We start from the raw sequence: 17,749 nt of genomic DNA, 5'->3' as shown, positions 1-17,749 counted from the left end.
GCCATAACTTCCCCAATTACCTAAAGGGAACTGTAATTAATTATCATGCTTTATTTTGCTGCAAAATGCTATTTCATTGATGTGTTCTATGTCTCTTTCTTTATGGAACAATCATAAATAAGAAATTAGGCAATGTAAAGTCTCCTGCAGAAATGCATTGATGTAAATAATTTAAGTGGATTTGAGTAATGGCAAATGAAATTGCTGTGCAAATGAAAAAGCGTCAAAATATATTTTAAGATAACATAAGTCAGTTATTTAATGCAAAGACAGCAAAAAAAAAGGATTACTTAATGCAAAGACAAATGCAAATATCAAATGCAATTATATTTAGTTAAATTTATCATCCGATGTTTGAACTTTGTTTTTACATTTGAAAATACTACCTTTGCTTTATGTCAATCATTTATTATAACACAAACATAATAACTAATATTTCTAAGGCTGAATTTTGTTTTAATTTGAAGCATTTATTGTTCATATATAAAAAAAAACTTCAAGGCAATTTTTGGCTTAGAAATTACTGCAGCATCTTTAAAGGTCACTGTTGACACTGTGCTGAGTTGGTCTTGCGACTTCCGTCAGACCTGACCATAAGTGACAACAATCATTTCTAATTCATGAGAGAGCTTCTCGGTACTGACTGGTGAGGGATTTCAGGAGAGAGAAGAGAAATCGTTGCCATTAGCGGCCCCTAGTTTCGACGTAAAACTGGGAGATGTGTAGTTATGCCAGGCCAATTGCCTAATGGACTGTTCCAACAGGAAGAGTTTCTATCAGAAAAAAAAATATGCATGATTTAAGTAGTCTTAAATCAGTTGTGTAACTCACAATTGTGTTGCTAGGAAGAGGAAAAATTTGCTTTGAGATGGAGTTCTTGGAAGATATTACTTTTAGCCATCGTCTGCATCTCACTCAGGTTGGATGCACTTACCTAGGTTGGGGTAATTAAGTATGAGCATCAGGTTCATGACAAGAAATAAACCAAGCTGAGCCTGCAGCATTAGGGAATGAATCATACATTCAGAGGTCTAACAAATTGTGCTATAGATTGAGGCTACAAACACTAATCTACTGAACTCTTCAATTAATATGACACGGTCATCAGAATAAAAGGATGTGGGATCATACGAAACACATTCTCTGAGTTGTTACTTTATTTCCCTTGCAGCTGCAACATTGAGTTAACTTCTGGCTTTCTCATAACAGCCACAGGAAGAAAAATCACCCAGGGAAAATTGAAGACATTTCACTGGTACTTGGTCCCTTCATCCCTCCCCAAAGCTTCTGTGTCACATTTGTACAGGGAATAACAGTTGTGATACCTAGAAGTGAGAAGGAAATTAGGGCTTTAAAGTGAAAGGAAGGTGCATTCTTCCTTCCCATCACTGTCTGAGTCAAAGATTAGGTAACAGTTGGGAGGAAGGTTTGGAGGTGAGGATCATACTGGACAAGGGCTAAGGGTGAATGTCAGATGAGGAAATGAAAAGAGGTTGGCTTTGGGCAAAGAGTCGATCAGAAGCCAAGAGATCGAAAGATCGGACTTGTGTGGAGAAGCTTTCTTTAGGGAAGTGGGGGGGGGGGGGGGGGGGTTAGATATTCAGAGGCAGAGTTAGAGCTACTGAAAGTATGATAGAGAAAGAATGTTCTGAGAACATTACTGTTGACCTTGTGAGAGTGAACAGAAACAAATGCACTTTCCAGTTGGAAGGCAGTCTGCCAAGATACAGTGGCAGTGGAACACAAGGCCAGGTTCATTATGAATCTAACAAATGCTTCAGAGAGCAAGACTGCAAACAGTTTTGGTTCATTGTATATATTTAATGGCCTCCCTGTAAGTATAAATTAAACATAGCGACATGATTGGGATAGGGGCAGCATAGTTGGTGTAGGGGTGGCACAGTTGGCATAGGGGCAGCACAGTTGGTGTAGGGGTGGCACAGTTGGTGTAGGGGTGGCATGCTTGGCATAACAGCGCAACGTCTTTACAGCGCAAGCGATCAGGATCAAACCGGGGTTCAATTCCTGTGCTGTCTGTACGGAGTTTGTACATTCTCCCCGTGTCTGCTGGGTTTTCTCCAGGGGCTCCGGTTTCCTCTCACCATTCAAAACTTACTGGGGGTGTAGGTTAATGGGTGTACATTGGGCAGCATGCACTCGTGGGCCAAAATTACTGTGCTGCATGTCTAATTTTATAATTTAAAATGGGGGATCTGAAACAATTTTCTGGAATGATAACTTAGCAATTGAATATTTTTTGACAATATTCCATGACATGCAAGCAGAGGTTGTGTGCTACATGATAGAATTTCTGGCCGATCCCAATGTTTTGGTTGGTTATCTTTCTATGAACATGGGACTTTTGCCTACAGATTTTGTGAGATTGTGTTTGCATTTGCCTGAACAATCATGAGAATTTTACATGAAATATTACAAGATAAATTCTTTCGATAGAATATCCTTGAAGAGATTAAATGACTTAATGAATTATTCTATAATTCACTTTTAATTATTTCAATAGGTGTCTGGATATTCATTAATTATTCAAGCTAAAGACAGTGGAACACCATCCCTATCATCTACAGTTACCGTGAATATTGATGTCTCTGATGTTAATGATAATCCCCCTGATTTTATCCCAACAAATTATTCAACTGTAATTCAGGTAAGTCCCAAAAATTACTCACCCACATTTTTCAAACACTTCTTCCCACTGGAAAATGTATATAATGTGCATGTTATGATTTGAAGGATTTGTGTTAATGTTGTTTATCACTTCCCTTGAGATTTGTTGAATTGATTTCATCATATTGGTGCCTAATGCTGCCTGCAGTATTAAGACTTCAAAATAAGGAAATAATGCCAAGAAATTAGGGAATGATTTGAGTTAGTAAATGTTCCATGGCTTAATAAATTTTATTACATTTCTGTGGATTCCGAATCATGCTTCTGGGAAGTCAATTCACTGTGGTGGTTACTTGCTCATGACTTTCACTACAAAAACTTGTACAGGAAATGAACAGCACCAAATCAGAAGATACTTTAGAGATCCTGTGGCTGCATACCAAAATTTGAACTGCCTTTCTCTTAATATCTACATAGTTCTTCCTTACTCTTTGCCATCATTCTTTCTCTGGAGAGTGTGCTTCTGATGTTCATCAGACCCAATATAAAAACCTTAAGCTTGATCTGCTCACTTCTTACATCTTTTCTGTTACTACCTCAGATTTCTAGCATGTGCAAGTTTTGCTCTTTGATTACAGGTGATGTTTTAACTGCTTTCCAATCTCAGGTCCCTCTCACTTTTCTAAACATTCCTTACAGGTGTGAAAAGCATTTGTCTGAATTTATCTGTCAGTTCTTTAACAATCCTGATTGAAAACCTATCTTGACTTCACACAAATACATCACACAATTCAGTAATTCTCTGTCATATCAAAAGGTTCAATTTATTCACTATACTTATTGACTATATATTACACCTGAAATTAATGCATTTGTTGGATTATTCAAAGTTATCTACATTTTCAATCTATTAGTTGTCAAATATTTAAAGAAAAATCATGATTTTGTTGTACAATCCTATTATTTACCTCCAATGTTTAAAATATTGTCAATTTATCCTCTGATTATCTCATAACCACTTCTGATTTTCAGACTAAGTGATTGAGAGTACATACTGTATTCTGGATCGATTTTAATCTTTCTGCATTGTCACACATTTCTCAATCTTTCTCAATAAATTGAAATAATTTATTACAGCTGCATCCATGATCGAATTTGTTTGCCCATTTTACAGCAAAGTTCTTGCTCCTGTTGAATTTCCATGCATGAGAATTCATAGCAGATCCGCAGTTACAGTGCCCTCCGTAATGTTTGGGACAGACACTTTTTTCCTTTATTTACCCCTGTGATCCACAGTTTTAAATTTGTAATCAAAGAATTCACACGTTGTGATAGTACAGATTCTATCACCAATGTGTATATGTACAGATGGTAGTGTAGGATGACTGTGATTGGCTGAGAGTGTAGTCACACCTACTGGCAGGTCTTAAAGGATTGCTCCTAGCCAGACCAGGTCATTCTGGACTGGTCGACCTCCTTGTGATATGCTCCAGTCTTTTAGTTAATAAAAGCCTTGGTTTGGATCAACAAGTCTTTGGTTCTTTCGACGCGCATTACACACGTAATTAAAGTGCACGTTCCAGATTTCATTCAAGATTATTTGTATACATTTTGGTTTGACCATGTAGAAATTACAGCACTTTTTATACATAGTCCCTTATTTCAGGGTACCGTAATGTTTGGGACATTTGTCTTCACAGGTGTTTGTTAATAATTGCTTCATAAGTGCAGGTATAAAAGAGCTAGGCTTGGTTCTAAGATTTTGATCATATTTGGAGTCTGTAGTTGCCATTTTTCAAAATGAGGACCAGAGTTGTGCCAATGAAAGTTAAAGAATCCTTTGTGAGGCTGAAAAGCAAGAATAAAACAGTAAGAGACATCACCCAAACCATAGGATTACCAAAATCAACTGTTTGGAACATTATTAAGAAGAAACAGTGCACTGATGAGCTCAGTAATCACAAAGGGACTGGTATTCCGAGGAAGATCTCCACAGCTGATGACAGAAGAATTCTCATCATAATGAAAAACAATCTCTAAATGTATGTCCGACAGATCAGAAACACTCTTCAGGAGGCAGGTGCAGATATGTCGATGACTACTATCTGCAGAAAACTTCATGAACAAAGATACAGAGGTCATACTGCAAGATGGAAACCACTAGTTAATGCCAGAAAGGATGGCCAGGGGCGGCACAGTTGGTGAGGCAGTTAGCACAACCCCTTTACAGCGGCAGTGATCAGGACTGGGGTTTGAATCCCACACTGTCTGTAAGGAGTTTTGATGTTCTCCCTGTGTCTGCATGGATTTTCCCGTAGGGGCTCTGGTTTCCTCCCAGGGTATAGGTTAATTGGACGGCATGGACTAATGGGCCAAAATGGTCTGTTACCGTGCTGTATGACCAAGTTTTTTAAAAAAAAATACTGTTTGCCAAGAATTATTTAAAAGAACCTGCAGAATTCTGGATAAAGATGAACCTGTGTCAGAGTGACAACAAGAGCAAAGTGTAGAGGTGTAAAGGAACCTGCCAAGATCCAAAAAGGTTCATCTTTGCTGTGATTTGCATCTTGCAGTGTGGCCTCTGTATTTCTGACCATGAAATCTTCTGAAGACAGTAGACATATCCACACCTGCCTCCAGAAGAGTGCTTCTGATCTGATGGACTTACATCTAGGGATTTAATTTTCATTATGATGTGAATTCTTCTTTCATCAGTAGGGGTCTTATTTGGAATCCAAATCCCTTTGCAATTACTGAGCTCATCCGTACGCTCTTCTTAATTATGTTCTAAACTGTTAATTTTGATAATCCAAAGGTTTGAGCAATGTCTCTTACTGTTTTATTCTTGATTTTCAACCTATTAATGGCTTCCTTGACTTTCATTGGCATAACACTGGGTCCTCATGTTGAAAAATGGCAACTACAGACTCCAAAGGTGATCAAAAGCTTACAAGCAAGCCTAGTTCTCTTATACCTGCACCGATGAAGCAATTAAACGTACCTGAGTACTCACAAACACCTGTGAAGCCAAATGTTCCAAATATTATGGTGCCCTGAAATGAGGGGACTATGCATAAAAAGTGTTGTAATTTCTGCATGGTCAAACCAAAATGTATACAAATAACCTTGAATAAAATCTGGAGTGTGCACTTTAATTACATGTGAATTGTTTGATTATGAATTTAAAACTGTGGTGCACAGGGGCAAATAAAGGAAAAAAGTGTCTGTGTCCCAAACTTAATGGAGGGCACTGTTGTTTTCTTCTCATGCACAACTTTCCTATAAACTTTGCATTAGTGAAATGTTTAGATCATTATCTTTGACAAATGCTAACAACCTTTCTTGCCTTCTCCTCTTTATTTTTTTTTTACTTTAATGTAGAAAATTGCACATTTCTTCTTTCTTTATTATCGCATTAATAATTTACTTCCATCCAACCTTATGCTGTCATTAAAGGAAAACATTAATTCCAAACAAGTGACAATTTGGCCTGAATTTGTTGCATATTCCAATTCTCATTATCCATCATGTTCATTAAAAATAATCAGATTAGGCAAATCATGATGTTAATTCTTAGATAATACTAACTTGATACAAGAATTGCCAACTGGCTTATGTTAATATCGCTAAAGCATGAGAATCATATGTGTCGTGAAATTGATACTTAGTGGCAAGGTTTTTGAGCATTGATTGGAAGCAAAGCTGGTTGAGATTTAATTGGAGTCTGATATTTAGAGATCATTGAGTGGTTGCATGAGAATGTTTACTTCAACTTTAGCCTAATCTGACGCTGCCAGCCATGATGCTCTGGTGGGGAATACCTTAGAGCCTCACTCTGATGGCGGAGAGGAAGAGGCTGGACGGTCTCCCAGAGGAGGAGGCAAGAAAGGTCGTCAGCATTTGTCATTGTCTTTTGTGGTGTCCTCTGCAATAATATGGGCTCTGCCTCTGTTACCAGTATGAATAAGGAGAAGGAAGAATGGATGAGGGAACAATGTCAGGAGCCCACTTCCATTGGCCACTTGGAGCAACTAATAACATTGAGATTTCAATGAAAAAAAAATTCCGATTTCAATTATAAAACCTCAGAACATAAAAATAATTGTGTCCAAATATAATTGCTCAAGATCCAGGCACCAGCCATCTCCACCAATAGAGTCAAACTAAATGTTAGAAGATGTATGACCTCATTGGATGTCCCAACATCAACATTCCAATTTTAACTTCACAGAATCAGTGGTAGGACTGACTGACTACTGATATTACAATAAAGTAATTTAGAGTATACTTTATGTACATCCTGCTATGGATCAAAACCATTTATCAGTGTATCCTGTTTGGCTCCTAATATGTGTGGGGAGATCTGTAAGGTCACTTTTGTATTAAGGCATAACATAATTGTCTGTTGTTATATCAAAAATTGTAAGCAGTTCTACCATATTACTAATGCCGTTGAGGTTAGCTATTAAAACTAAAGATGCTATAGGAGCAGCCAGAAGGAGCAGATGCATGGAATCCATACTGAGTTGATAGTTTGGATACAAAATTGGCTGGCTCATAGAAGACAAAGGGAAGGCTAATATTTGAGTAGAAGGCCTGTGACCATTGGTAGTTCCTGGGGAATGGTGTTGGGAGCCCTGTTGTTTGTGATATACGTGAATGACGTATGAAAAAGTCAGTTTGAAGAGATATAAGGATAAGTAGAATTGAGGACATTTAGAAGAATACAGCAGGATATGGATCAGTTACAGATATGGCTAGAATAATTGCAGATGGAATGTAATCTGGACAAATGTGTGGGGTACATTTCAGAGGTTAAATGTCAGGTGAATGTATACAATTAATAGTAAGGGTCTTCAAAGTATTAGAGGAATCTAGGGGCTCCAGGTCCATAGATCATTGAAACTGGCTACACAACTATGGATAGGTGGGAAATATAGCATGTGATATGCTTGGTTTCATTGGGTTAGGGCATTTAGTATGAGAGTAAGGAGGTCATGTTGCAGCCACACAATACCTTATTAGGCCACACTTGAAATACCATGTGTAATTCTGATTCCACCCTTAGAGGAAGGCTTTGGAAAGGGTGCAGAAGAGGTCTACTAGAATGTTGCTTGGTTCGGAGGGTGCAAGTTTGTTGTTCAGGTTCGTGTGGGTCCCACAGGTTAAAAACCAGACTGAGGTGGAGGTACAAAATAGACTTTTATTTCGGGAATAAAAGAGGAAACAGTGGGATTGATTTGTCAAGTGAACCTTTACACACACACGCACGCACGCACGCACGCACGCACGCACGCACGCACGCACGCACGCACGCACGCACGCACGCACGCACACACACACACACACACACACACACACACAAAACGCAGGGGGGAAAATATACACTTTGGAGCAATGAGGGATAACTGACAAAACTAATAGAGTTAAAGTAACAAACACATTCAACACACACACGCTCTAGGCGACTGTATGTGCCCCCACCCCTTGGTCAGTATGGGCACAGCTCTTGCTACTTAGCCTCGGGACTCACCCCAACCCAGTATGAAAAGTGATTCTCATTATCCACAAGGAGTCCAAAGAGACAAAATAAAGGAGCACATGGTCCTTTTATGGTTCTGAAAGCAAAGCTGGGGGGCCAATCATACGGCTAGTATATGGGCCCCGTTGGTGGCTGTGTCCAATGGCTCAAAGCCAAGTGCAAGGGCTTAGCAGGAGTGAACTGAGGTGATTCATCTGGGCCAATCGTGAGGGTCACCTTGATGGCTTGGGGTGAGTTTCTGACCTTGATTGATTGGCAGGTGGTGTGTCCTCCGAATAGCAGAGCAGCAGTGCCGCCCAGTGGTGGACGCTGCCTCTCCATTACAAAGTTACAGAGAGAGGTTGAACAAACTTGGTTTGTTTGCTCTGGAGTAGGAGGCTGAGGGGCAACCTGATCAATCATCCCGGTGCCTAAGAAGAGCGGATTGAGCTGCCTCAATAATTATCGCCCAGTAGCTCTATCATCTACAATGAATAAATTCTTTGAGAGGTTGATCATGGCCAGAATTAACACGCACCTAAGTAAAGGACTGGACCCACTGCAATTCACCTACTGTCACAATTGCTGAAATATCACTGTGATCCACTCAGCTCTGGATCATCTTGAAAACAGCAACAACAGCTCAGCCTTCAACACCATTATCCCTCAGTGCTGGTCAACAAGCTCCAAACCCTGGGCCCCTGCACCCTCCTGTGCAACTGGATCCACAGTTGCATTGGAAACAACAACTTCTCCTTATTGACGATCAACACAAGCTCACTCAAGGATGCATGCTTAGCCCACTCCTCTACTCACTCTACACCCATGACTGTGTGGCAAGCCACAATTCCAATGCTATCTCCAAATATGCCAATGACACCATGGTTGTCGGCAGAATCACGAACAGCAATGAGGAAATGTACAGAAGGAAGATGGATCACCAAGTTGAGTAGTGTCATACCAACAATCCTGCGCCCAACGTTAGCAAAACTAAGGAGATAATTGTAGACATCAGGAGGAAATCTGGAGAACTCTAACCTGTCCTCATTGAGGGGTCAGCAGAGGAGAGGGTCAAGACCTTCAAATTCCTGGTTGCAACATCACTGAGGATCCGTCCTGGAGCTTGCATATTGATGCAAGCATGAAGAAGGCCCGTCAGCGGCTATACTTTGTGAGGAGTTTGAGGAGATTCGATATATCAAAAAGTTCTACAGATATACTGTGGAGAAAATTCTGGCTCGTATCACTGTCTGTAATGGAGGTCCAACGTCGGGACAAGAAAAAGCTCCAGAGGGTTGTTAACTTGGCCAGTCTTTCCCTCCATCGATGACTGACAAGAGGTGGAGTCTTAAGAAAGCAGCATCTATCCTCACAAACCCCCACCACCCAGGCCGTACCCTCTTCACTCTGCTACCATTGGGGAAAGGTACAAGAGCTTGAAGACGAGCACTCAGCAGCATAAGGACATCTTCTTCCCTTCTGCCATCAGATTCCTGAATCAACAATGAACTACAGACACAGCCTTTCTTTGACTTTTGCTTGCAGTATTTTTATTATTTTGTAAGGTGGTTTATTGAAATTTTTGCACTTTGATGCTGCTGTAAAACAATGAATTTCATGAAACGTTCAATGATAATAATTTCTAAATCTGGTAGTGGTATATAAAATCACGAGAGTCATTGAAACTGCTGGAGAAGCTCAGCAGGTCAAACAGGGCCCTTTATGTGGCAAAGATAAAGAAACATAACCAATGTTGTGGATTTGCATCAAAGTATGAGAAAATGTCGGCAGGCGTCTGATCAAAATAGTGGGGAGGAGGTGGCAAAGGCAAGAGACAATAGGTGGAGAAAGGAGGGAGGGGACAGCAGCAATGAGGGGGAGGAGGGATGGCTGGGTGGGTGGCAGAACTGGAAAGTGGGAGGGGAAAGAAAAGACGAGCAGGTTTAATTGAAAGCAGTAAATCAATATTCATGCTATCTGGTTCATGCTATCTGGTGCAAAGATGGAGAAGAAGTGTGTCCCTCCAATCTGCGGGTGGTCTTGGTGGAAGAGTACCCAAGGCCGTGAACAGATATGTGAGCACCGAGTGTGACTTGGAATTGAAGGGCTTGGCCACTGGGAGTTCACCCAAGAGGTCCCCCACCCCCCGACCCTCCCACTCTTTTGGTCAGACACCTGCTGCCATTTTTTCATACTTTGATGAAGGGCTCAAGCCCAAAAGGTCAGTGATGTATCTTTCCCTTTGCTACATAAAGGGCCCTGTTTGATCTGCTGGGCTTCTCCAGCAGTTTGTGTTTTTACTTCAACCACGGTGTCTACAGACCTTCGTGATTTACTAGAGGAATTGATCGAGTAGACAGTCAGAATCTTTCTCCCAAGACAAAAGCTTCATACGCAAGGGGATGCTAGAGAGTGAGGGGGAGGAGGGCATATATTTTATAGAGAGTGGTGGTGCCAAACACTGGTTACCAGGAGTAATGTGGAAGCAGATACGGTTGTAGCATTTAAGTGATTTTGAGACAGAAAAATGAATTTGAAGGGATTGGAGGGCTATCTATCAGGTACAAGCAGCAGATTTATTAGTTTAATTTAGTTATCATGTTTAGCACAGACATTTGGGCCGGTCAGCCTATCTCTGATAAATTCTGATATCATTGACAATAATGTTATTCCCTATATAGTCATATCCTTATACTCAGCACACTCGCCTGCTGCACCTGTATCACCTTTGAGCTATTTACTCTCATTTCTTGTTGTTTACCATATTGTGCAGCTTTTCTCGACCGTGATTTTTCAATTGCCTTGTGTCTGAATCTGCAGTCTTTATCCCTGCATCTTGATCTATTCATATTCTCCAAAGGAAGAGGTGCAAGTTGAATTCGGGTTAGACTTGGACTGCTAAACTAGCCCAGCCCCAAAAATTTAACCCACTGTTTTAGGAACCAGATACCCTCGCTTCAATGCCATCATTCTAGCCATACCTTGGCAGATCTAATCCTGCCTCCTAATCCATCCAGTGTGTGTCACCAGATCTTGGTGAACTCTAAGGGAACATCACCATATTCCAGATGAGACATACACAATTGGGGATGTGTTTCATGACATTTGGTGTTGGGACCCCTGTTGTTGGTGATATATATGAATGACTTGGACGATAAAATCAGTTTGTAGATGATTCTTTCCTCGTGCAGCTCGTAATTCGTCCCAGGCTAATTTTGCCAAGATGTCTTTTCTAGAAAGGTACCCATAGGTACCTCAACTTTCTGCTGCACATGCACACTTAATGACTTGATCATCACATCTTCTTTTTCATGTTTCTCTTAGAGATCAGTACACTTAGATTTTAAGGGTTTTGCTGATCAATCAAAATGTTTAAAGGTTTTAATATTCTATTTCCTCATTCAATTTCAATATAAATGAAACAGCAAATGTGATCAAATTCCAGCCTTTTATTCCCAATGTTGGAACTTTGTAAATTAGAAAATAAAGTAGCCTGGAGAGCCGTAAATATGTGCTGTGATACAGCAAGAAAGTTCGAGAGGCAATTCATGTATTGGGCATAAAGTGGTGAAAATTACAATTAAGAATTTAAGAATTTGCATCTATTCTATTAGGACATTGACAATGTTGCAGTACATTTTGTCAAATATCTTTTGAACACCCATATATTGTAGGATGGTCTCATCCTTATGAAAGACTCCAATAAATATAATACTTTTTCAACGGAACTGTTTGTCAACTCCAGCAAAGCAAGGTTTAGAAAAGTAAGTTAATGCCTCTGACGTGAAGTTGGACTCATTTAGACTGTTCCGCAGGCCAATAAACCAATAATTGCCTGATAGAGGAATTAAGGGATATGGGGAGAAGGCAGGTAGGTGGAGTTAGATCATAAATTAGATCAGCCATGATCATATTGAATGGCGGAGCAGGCTCGGTGGGCCATTTTTGGCCTACTCCTGTTCCTACTTCCTATGTTCCTATGTTTCTGGCTCCTTATGACCACGACAGATTTTTGGCCAATCAACAGGAAACGCAGCTCTCACAATATGCTGAAGATTTGGCTGTCATGGCTGCCATTTCATCAAGTACTTCGCCAATGTATGTTTCTTTTCTGGATATTTCAGCATACTCAGACACCAGTGGCAGTAATTGGCTGGGCCAAAGCAATGTCTCTTCTTCTCTAATACTCACAGGGCAGTGTGCAGAATAAAAGTAATGGTGCACTTCATTTTTCCCAAATACACTCAGAGTTTTTGTTTTACAGAGCATATGTGAATAAGCTTACTTTATTCTGACACAATATTATGTTTGTGCTTTGAATCTGCAACTCTAATGCAGAAATCATTTGAAATACTGTTGCAGAAAAGATGACCTTACACTTTAGACCATTGTCTTCAGGAACATCTCAGTGAATAATATTTTCTCCCAGAAATATTTTAGTAATGATTCTCTAATATTTTTAATCCATTTCACCCATGCCATATGTCCTCCAGGTATGATTATTCCTCTTGGTTAACATTCCACCCATAAATTTAAGTTCTACACTGCCAACTGAAATTTGAACCCACAATGAGTCCCATTCACTCCTCACCTCTATCCCTCTAACCTACATTTGCTTCCAGGTGGAAAAACAATTAAAATGTACATCTTTGGGTCTCAATTTGATGCCTTGCTTATGCACGATTTGTTTTGGAGCATCATGGACAGTTAAATCTTCAGTTTTCCTGGACCCTGGATGTGCATTTCCCTTCTTTCTGCGTATCCTTACCGTGAATTCTTTCTTACATCTAGTTCAGTCCAAACTTTCAGTCATTCTGTCCGTATTTCTTGACATGAATAGATCAAAATTTTGCTCACACTCATACCAAACCTTTGAAGACCTTTATAAACATTTTTTTTTTGTTGATAATCACATTAGTGATATATTGTTTAACTGCAAGCTAATCTTAATACTAATTTTAATTGGTATTTGACTTTTTTCTGTTCTTGATGAACTGTCAGTTGCTTTGTGGACAGCTCTAGGTCATCAGAGTTTTGTAGACTAACAGCTCGTTAATGTGTATTGATAATTCCAGAATTAAGAAAACATCATTATTTTTTGTAGTTGCAGCCTAACACTTTTGATAGTTGCTGTAATGTGGAGCAGTTCAGTCCCAACACTTGGTGCTGTCGTCAGATCAGATCATCATAGAACGTCATGTTGCTGCTGTGTTAAGTGGACTTGCAGATGGTGGTTGGGGGGGGTGGGGGGAATGGATGGGTGAGTTCCAATTAAAGAAACTGTAGTCGACATCAGAGAACATGGACAACATCTTTCCCTGCAGCATCCATGAGATATTTCATACTAAAAAATCATCTTCCTCTAAATTGAGGACCACTCACTGATCCTGTGATGCAAAGAATGTTTAGTGAATGGGCAGATAGATACAATATAGCACAGGAACAGGCTTTTGTGTCTCTGCTGAACATGATGAACGTGATGCAAAATTAAACTAAATCTCTTCTGCCAGCACATGATCCATAGCTCTCCATCCCCCGAATGTTCCCACTTAGATAACTCTGAAATGTTGCCATCATGTCTCCCGTTCCAAGCACCTACTGCTCTCTGTTTAAAAAAACCTTTCCCCACACATCTCCTGTAAACTTCCCCACTTCCTCATCTTAAATGCATGTGTTCTCATATTTGTCAAATTTGTCTTGGAAGAATTACTCTACCCTGACTACATCTCATATTGTTATAAACTTCAATCAGGTCTCCAATCAGCCTCCACACTATGGTAAAAAAACAACCCAAGTATGTCCTACCTCTCCTTATAGGTCATACTTTCCAATCCAGGCAATATCCTGGTAATTTTCTTTTTTCCAAAGCCACCATATCTTGGAAGAAGATTAGCAAATTGCAAACAAAACTCCCAAGTGCAGTCCAACCAATGTTTTACACAGCTGCAATGTGCCTTTTGAGCTTGTTTGCTCAAACCCCCTGCCAATGAAGATAAGTATCCTATAGTCATTTTTTACCACCATCAAGAAGCTTTGGACAACTAACTGCATATTTTCCCCTGGTATTTGACCTGTCAAAGTACAATACCTCTTGTTTGTCCAGATTAAACTCCATCTGCTATTTCTCTGCCCATATCTGTAACTGATTCATATCCTGTTGACTTCTTTTGATACTTGACCTGTTCCCGGTCCACAAATACTTGTGTCATCTCCAAGCTTACATAGTAAGCCACCTATTAACTTTCTCATTCCAGTATTACCTCAGCCAGCTTTTTGTATATTCCTCACTTCAAGTTAGCAGTCGTTTTCCTAATGACAATGAATCTTTAGCCTATTGAATCTACGTCAATTTTCAGAGTCACCCATCAGTCTTATTCACTTCCCTAAAACCTATTCTCTCAGTCATGCCCATTGATAGCCCACCATAGTCCTAATCAATTCCTTACCACTTACCAATACAAACAAAGAGGCAATTAACTACCAACCATCAAAATGAACATCAAAAAATACAACAAACAGTATGGGAAATTCAGCTCATGATGTTGTGCCTCACTTTTTAAACCTGCTGCACATCAATCTAAACCTTCCTTCACTCGCAACCTATAACCTTCTTTTGTTGCATATATGTGCCTATCAGAACCTTTTAAATGACTCTATTATACAAATCTCCATCACACCCCCAAAAAGTGCATTCCAGCACCACCACTTGGTGTAAAAAAAAACCTACATCTGACATCTCCCCTAAATGTGCCTCCACTCACCTTAAATGGATGTCCTCTGGCATTGGCCATTGGTACCCTAGAAAAAAGATGCTGGCTGCCCCACCTATCTCTATCTCACAATCATCTACATCTCTATTAAGCCGACTCTCACCCTCCTTCACCACAAAGAGAAAAGCCCAAGCTCGCTTAACTTTTTTTTTTAGAAATCCAGCATGAGCCCTTCTGACTCATGAACTCGTGCCCACTAATATATCTTCGTAAGACATGTTCTCTAATCCAGGCAACCTGCTTGTAAATCTCATCTACACTCTCTCTAAAACTTCCAAAGGTTCCACATTCCTTCATGTAATGAGCTGTAATATTCTAAGTGTGGTTTAACCAGAATTTTATAGAGCTGCAACATTATCTGTGGCTCTTGAAATCAACACCCCCCCCCCCCACCCACCACAGATTCGTAAGGCTGGCACACCATATGTCTTCTTAGGGATGATTACAAGAGGACATGGGGAACCTCAGAAGGCCACAGGGAGAACTGGAGATTAGGAGTGAACCTGGGTCCATGGAGCAATGGGAAAGCAGTACTGTCCTTGAGTTCTATCAAAGACATCAATTTTGCCATTTCTCATATAAAACTGGTTGAAGCTGTTCTGGCTCCTTTGCTTTGACTAGTGGGTTAAAACAGTATTTGCAGGAGTGATGGATCTCATTTAATGAGGTAATACGCTTTCCCAAAGTGTTCTCGAATGCTCTCTGGTATCTGAATGTCTCTGGTCCATACAAACTCTGCTAACTGAAATTAACTTCTGCAATTTATTCATCTCTGTCAGCAACACCCTCATTACAAACATCAGAATCAATGCAGCCTGAACTGGTAGTTATCCATTTGATGGTTTCAAATTTCACTGAAATTGCATTGAAACAATGACATCTACAGAGAAATGCTGAAACTGCAAATTTTGAGGAAATGTAAAATATTCTTTCTTTACATCTAGTTAAACTCTCTGTTCAGTGAAACCTCTCCTGATATAGACTTTTCAGAGCAATTGATCCAAGCCTTTCCTCACAACACCAAAGATCAGCAAACATTAGTTTCACTGACCCATGGCAGTTTTGTGTTTTATCCTCATCTGACATTCATTTCCCTAAAGCCTATTGTCTCAAACATGCCCATTGATAGCCCACCATTGACCAAATCAATTCCTTACCATGTACTAATACATGCAGAGAGGCAATTAATTACCAACCACCACAATGAACATCGAGCAGTACAACACTGTGATTCCATGAGTTCCTGATACTCTCCAGATTGCATTATTTTTCTCAATCATTTTCCTTAAAAGCTCCCATGACCTCCTCTCCATCTTTCTCAGCTACTCCACTGCACCATTTGTCATCTACCAGCTTGCTTTCCATGCCCAACCCCGATCTCTCTCTCTCTCTTGCTCTCTCTCTCTCTCTCTCTCTCTCTCTCACACACACACACACACACACACACACACACACACACACACACACACACACACTCACACACACACAAGATTTTGTTGGTGCATTAGTCTTTGCATTGTGCTCTTGATAATTCAGTCAGGTTAGTTATTCCTTCCATCCCTTTCTCATTTTGCCTGTTGTTTGCATTCTTTGTAGCTTCTTATTTGTTCTGAATTCAAAAAGCACCTATTTCACCAGCCATTCTCAACTTTTTTTTGGCTATTATCTCTTGGAACTCTGCTCAAAGTTTATGGGCCCGTTGCCCTGTGAACCAGTTAAGTTTAATTGGATTTTTCAGTATTTCTTGTTGTGTATAAGCCCACCCTGCTGACATCATGATGTCACCCCTTTATATATATATATATATATGTTTGGATGTCAGTAGCCATGTTAGTCTGATGGTATTAAAGAATGAGAAAAGCACCACATCTCAGTCCTCATTGTGTAGGTGCGTACACAACAGTGGCAATGAGGAACAAAACAAACCCAACGCATGCTCAATGCACCAGCCGGGGGAAGGAAGCAAAAGGTAAAAGATGACTACCTAATGAGCTCCACGAGTTCCCTCTAAAAGATCAAAGCGATATCATGCCAAGATGGCGGAGGGAAAGTTTAGAGAGTTCAACGAAACAGGTGAGATTTGGGTTAATTACATAGAAAAGTTTAACCACTGCTGTGTAGCCCACTGCTATTGAAGCCCCGGTAAACTGAAAACATGCCCTATTCCTCAGTATAATGGATAGCAAAACATTTGATCTCCTTAAAACTTTGCTGTCTCTGGAGGACCCAGGGATGAAGACATACACTGAGTTATGCACAGCACTGGGGAACCACTTAAGCCCCAGAACACTGGTTATGGCAGAAAGGCACCGATTCTATGAATGTAAACAAATGCCAGGGGAGGCAGAAAGTGAATACCTGGCAGCATTGCATAAACTGTCCAAGCACTGTCACTTCAAGACAGGTTAGTGATGGGGTTGGCAGATTGCCAGGCAAAGCAGAAATTACTGGCAATGGATGACGAAGTAACTCTCAAGATCGCTTATAGAACTGCCTGCAGATCAGAAATAGCAGACAAAAATTTGGATGTGGGCCAACAAGACCTTCTGGTCGGGAAGAACAACCATTGCCCAGAAAGCTGTTTCTTCAAAAATTCCACATGCCACCTTTACAACAAAAAGGAACATATCAAAGCGAGATATCCAATTAAAGAAACAGCAAAATGCAGCTGGACTCAAAATTGTGATAACCACCCACCCGAGGTCAAAGCACTGGCAGAGAGAGAGAGAGAGAGAGAGAGAGAGAGAGAGAGCAGCCCTGACAACGACCATAGCAACAGCTCTGAAGGCAACAAAATGACGCCTGCAGTCTCTCACATCTGAAAGATAAATGA

General features: G+C 40.3%; 1 protein-coding gene across 8 annotated transcripts in view; it reads left to right on the top strand.

The window, feature by feature from the left end:
* The window catches only part of LOC138739226 (protocadherin Fat 3-like), a 781,242-nt gene that overhangs the window by 647,818 nt on the left and 115,675 nt on the right, over positions 1 to 17,749 (top strand). For 7 of the 8 annotated variants that reach the window (XM_069890851.1, XM_069890850.1, XM_069890849.1 and 4 more), the window contains exon 18: positions 2,522 to 2,665. In XM_069890851.1, coding sequence (XP_069746952.1) covers positions 2,522 to 2,665 — 144 coding nt within the window. Of the gene's footprint in view, positions 1 to 2,521; positions 2,666 to 17,749 lie in introns of those variants that run through there. The other variant, XR_011342098.1, reaches the window with a different exon arrangement.

Source organism: Narcine bancroftii, chromosome 7 (genome assembly GCF_036971445.1).
Source record: "Narcine bancroftii isolate sNarBan1 chromosome 7, sNarBan1.hap1, whole genome shotgun sequence".
In the NCBI taxonomy this organism is placed as follows: Eukaryota; Metazoa; Chordata; class Chondrichthyes; order Torpediniformes; family Narcinidae; genus Narcine; species Narcine bancroftii.
The sequence above is the reverse complement of the archived record's forward strand: the minus strand, read 5'-3'. Positions and strand labels throughout refer to the sequence as shown.